This window comes from Helianthus annuus, chromosome 3 (assembly GCF_002127325.2).
Source record: "Helianthus annuus cultivar XRQ/B chromosome 3, HanXRQr2.0-SUNRISE, whole genome shotgun sequence".
In the NCBI taxonomy this organism is placed as follows: domain Eukaryota; kingdom Viridiplantae; phylum Streptophyta; class Magnoliopsida; order Asterales; family Asteraceae; genus Helianthus; species Helianthus annuus.
In genome coordinates, this window is record NC_035435.2 from 118,840,540 (window position 1) to 118,843,556 (window position 3,017).

The 3,017-nt window shown below is 37.8% G+C and overlaps 1 protein-coding gene across 1 annotated transcript; it reads right to left on the minus strand.

Annotated features, from left to right (window-relative positions):
- Positions 1 to 1,214: 1,214 nt before the first annotated feature.
- On the minus strand, positions 1,215 to 2,559 carry LOC110870743 (F-box protein At3g07870). Its single transcript, XM_022119901.2, has one exon. It carries the CDS (start codon positions 2,550 to 2,552, stop codon positions 1,455 to 1,457), a length of 1,098 nt encoding a protein of 365 aa, XP_021975593.1. The 5' UTR covers positions 2,553 to 2,559; the 3' UTR covers positions 1,215 to 1,454.
- Between the last annotated feature and the right edge of the window lie 458 nt (positions 2,560 to 3,017).

A 3,017-nucleotide genomic window follows, 5' to 3' on the forward strand; every position in this document is an offset into this window, starting at 1 on the left:
CGCGCTTTGGCCATAGCGTGGCGCTTAGGGTTCACGAGATACCTGCAACCTCGTATCACCTTTATGTCTCTGCAATGTCAGTCAGTCAGTCAAACCTCGTGTCACCTTTTGTCGACCTAAGCGCCCCACTATGGCCATAGCGCGGCGCTTAGGGGTGTGAAAATAATTTTCTGCGTGTGGGATTAGCATGACCCGTTTCTAAAAGTAATGCGTTTTCAAAAAGAAGAACACGACAAGTGTGATTTTTCTAACCAGACAAAGAAAATTAGTAGATTATGATTAATTTAGTGTAATTTTGTAGGTGAATAGAGGTAGAGTAACATTGTCATTAATGGAATGCTTGATGCCTTTCGATCTTTGTTGCATTCGGATGAGCATCTTAAATAGAATGCTTGGGTTGGGTACCTATCAAAATTAACTTCTTTGTGTGAGGGGCTATCAAAAACAGGCTTCCGACCGAGATCGGTAAAGGTGACCTTCTTTTACCTATCAAAGTTATTTGTTTTAACTATGTTATATACTTGGTTCTTTAATATTTGACTCAAAACCTTACCCTGTTTAAAAAATCCTAACGAAAATGACATATGTTAACATGACAGCAAATTGAAAACATTAACAAAGAATTGACAAGTTCGGGTTCGAACCGAATAATAACAAGAATTGTTACCGAGTGAGAAAGGTAACCACAACTAGTTGAAACGAACAGGATGTCCAACCGAGTATTGAATTGGTTTAAGGTGGCTTTTGCTTATCGCAGGCATCGAGAACCACGAGTTGACAGTATATGAAGTCAAAATCCAACATTCGATATACAATCAAATTAGAATGGTTGAAGGTCACCTGCTTCTTGAAGGGACCAAGGTGATCAACTGAGTTTGCAACAGATCGATCAGGCAGATTGATCTATTTAAAAGATCAAATTCTTGACGGTTAACAAAAGGCAATCACAACAAAATCAACCGAAAATTAAACAATAGGGCCTTCAGAAGAATCAAAATAACATAACAATAACCCTGGTTGATTTTTACCTGGTTTAGAATTTTAGATGCTCAAACGAGTGTGGTGGTTTAGTTAAAGAAGATGGTTCTGATACTAATGTTTTAAAGAAAAACAGATAACATGATGAACATTGACTTTAACATTGACATTTGTCATCAAAATAAAAGCTATTTGAATGCAATATAAACACAGCTCAAAAAACAAACATGATCAAGTTGTATTTCTTAATCCTTGCAAAGCAGAAAATGGTAGAGATATAAACATATATATAATTAACTAGCTAGATAGAGCTTCTAACGTCTAGAGCAGAAGAAAAACTGCATAATTCACTTTTTGACATCAAATGGATTCAACATGGAATGATGCTTGGTGCCCTCTTACCTTTGCTCAAACTTCAAACTGGAGATATATCTATACTTCACAAGGCCGGGCAGAGTGTCATTACCGTTCAAGAATCAACTCTCTCTGATCCAAAGTTTTGGAGTTTTAATAAAACTAGGACGATAAGTACTAATTACCATCCAGTAGTTGCCTGGAATATTCAAATCTAGAATCTTATTCGTGTTAAGACAATACCCCACCACGTTTTCTCTATCTTCCTTAACACATAAGATCAAAATACTAGTACCGTTTAAACCATCAATGAGACACAAAGGTTTCCACCCTTGTGATCTAAATATAGGGTCAATAGTTTCCCGGATAGCTATCGCTTTATGCCAAGAAGATTCCTTCATCACCCAAACGTTGAACCCTAACGAAGACCCAGAAAATAGACTTAAGCTGCCTTTCAGTACTCCCAACATTTGCTTAGCTTCATGATTATCTCCCAGTCCAGCCGGGGGCGGAATTAACTCAAATGTCTCTGTATCCAAATCGAAATCGTAAATTTGGATATAATCAAACCAATACACATGACTATTCACAAATACACCTGAAACCAGTAGCCCCCGATAGTCAATGTGGTAAGGGGTTGGTCCCAAACTTCTCCATTGATCTGTGCCAAGGGTGTAAACCTCGATTTCAACCGAGGCCATAAATTGTTCTTCGGGTATTCTCCTACCTATGATCCGTATGACTTTGTATTCCCCTCCCATTGAAACTCCGAAACCATAACTTACACGCGAAAAAAAATCCAAAAAAGTTAGTTCAGGGAGGATCATATATTCTTCAACCACCACAGGATTGAATATGTAAATGGCATAACCTTCGTGACGCAAGCAGATCAAACCATTGATGGAACCCACTTCAAATATCTGATTAAGAGAACGAAAAGCAATAAGACCGAGGTCAAGGCTTTTGACATGACCGAGGGTTAAGCGGTCGTAATCAACTTCATGTTCCACTTCTACGAACACTAATATCGGGTGTGGATTTTTGTATTGATGAAACATGAGGCAGGGACGCGATCTGGAGAGATGAAGATCAACAAAATAGGTGTCGGAAACAAGATCACGCCACTTTTTGCACACGCACTTGCAGCGGACAATTGTTTTGACCGGAAGTCGAGATAAAACGTCGAGGATGAGACTTTCAGGTAACACGTAGTCTTCCATGGCGTCAAACTAGGGTCTGCTACTCTGGTAGCTGGCGATCTTAACAGCGTAATAGGGTTTTATCAATATTCAATAGCGGGGATAGCAAAGTATTTCAGGGCTAGGCCCAATAGTGGTGGACCTAAGAATTTTTTTCATGGGGGCGGAAGTTTTTAAGTGTCGGTTGTCTGTAACAATATATTTTTCTTATCGTTCCGGTTCGTATCGAGTCAAATGATAAAAAGATAAAACTTTTTTTCATGGGGCCGGAAGCTTTTAAGTGTCAGTTGTCTGTAACTATATATTTTTTTATCATTCCGGTCCGTATCGAGTCAAATCATAAAAAGATAAAACTATATTAAGTTAAAATTAAATAAATAACAAAAGTACATTTACCGTCAATAAAAAAACATAATACACATTGAAACAAAAAGAAATATTTTAACATTCGATGGTGAAATTGCAAAAAATAATGAAAATGCAAAT

What these genes read in the sequence shown, in the direction of transcription:
- LOC110870743 (XM_022119901.2), bottom strand. Translation starts at nt 2,552, where the DNA reads ATGGAAGACTACGTGTTACCTGAAAGTCTCATCCTCGACGTTTTATCT.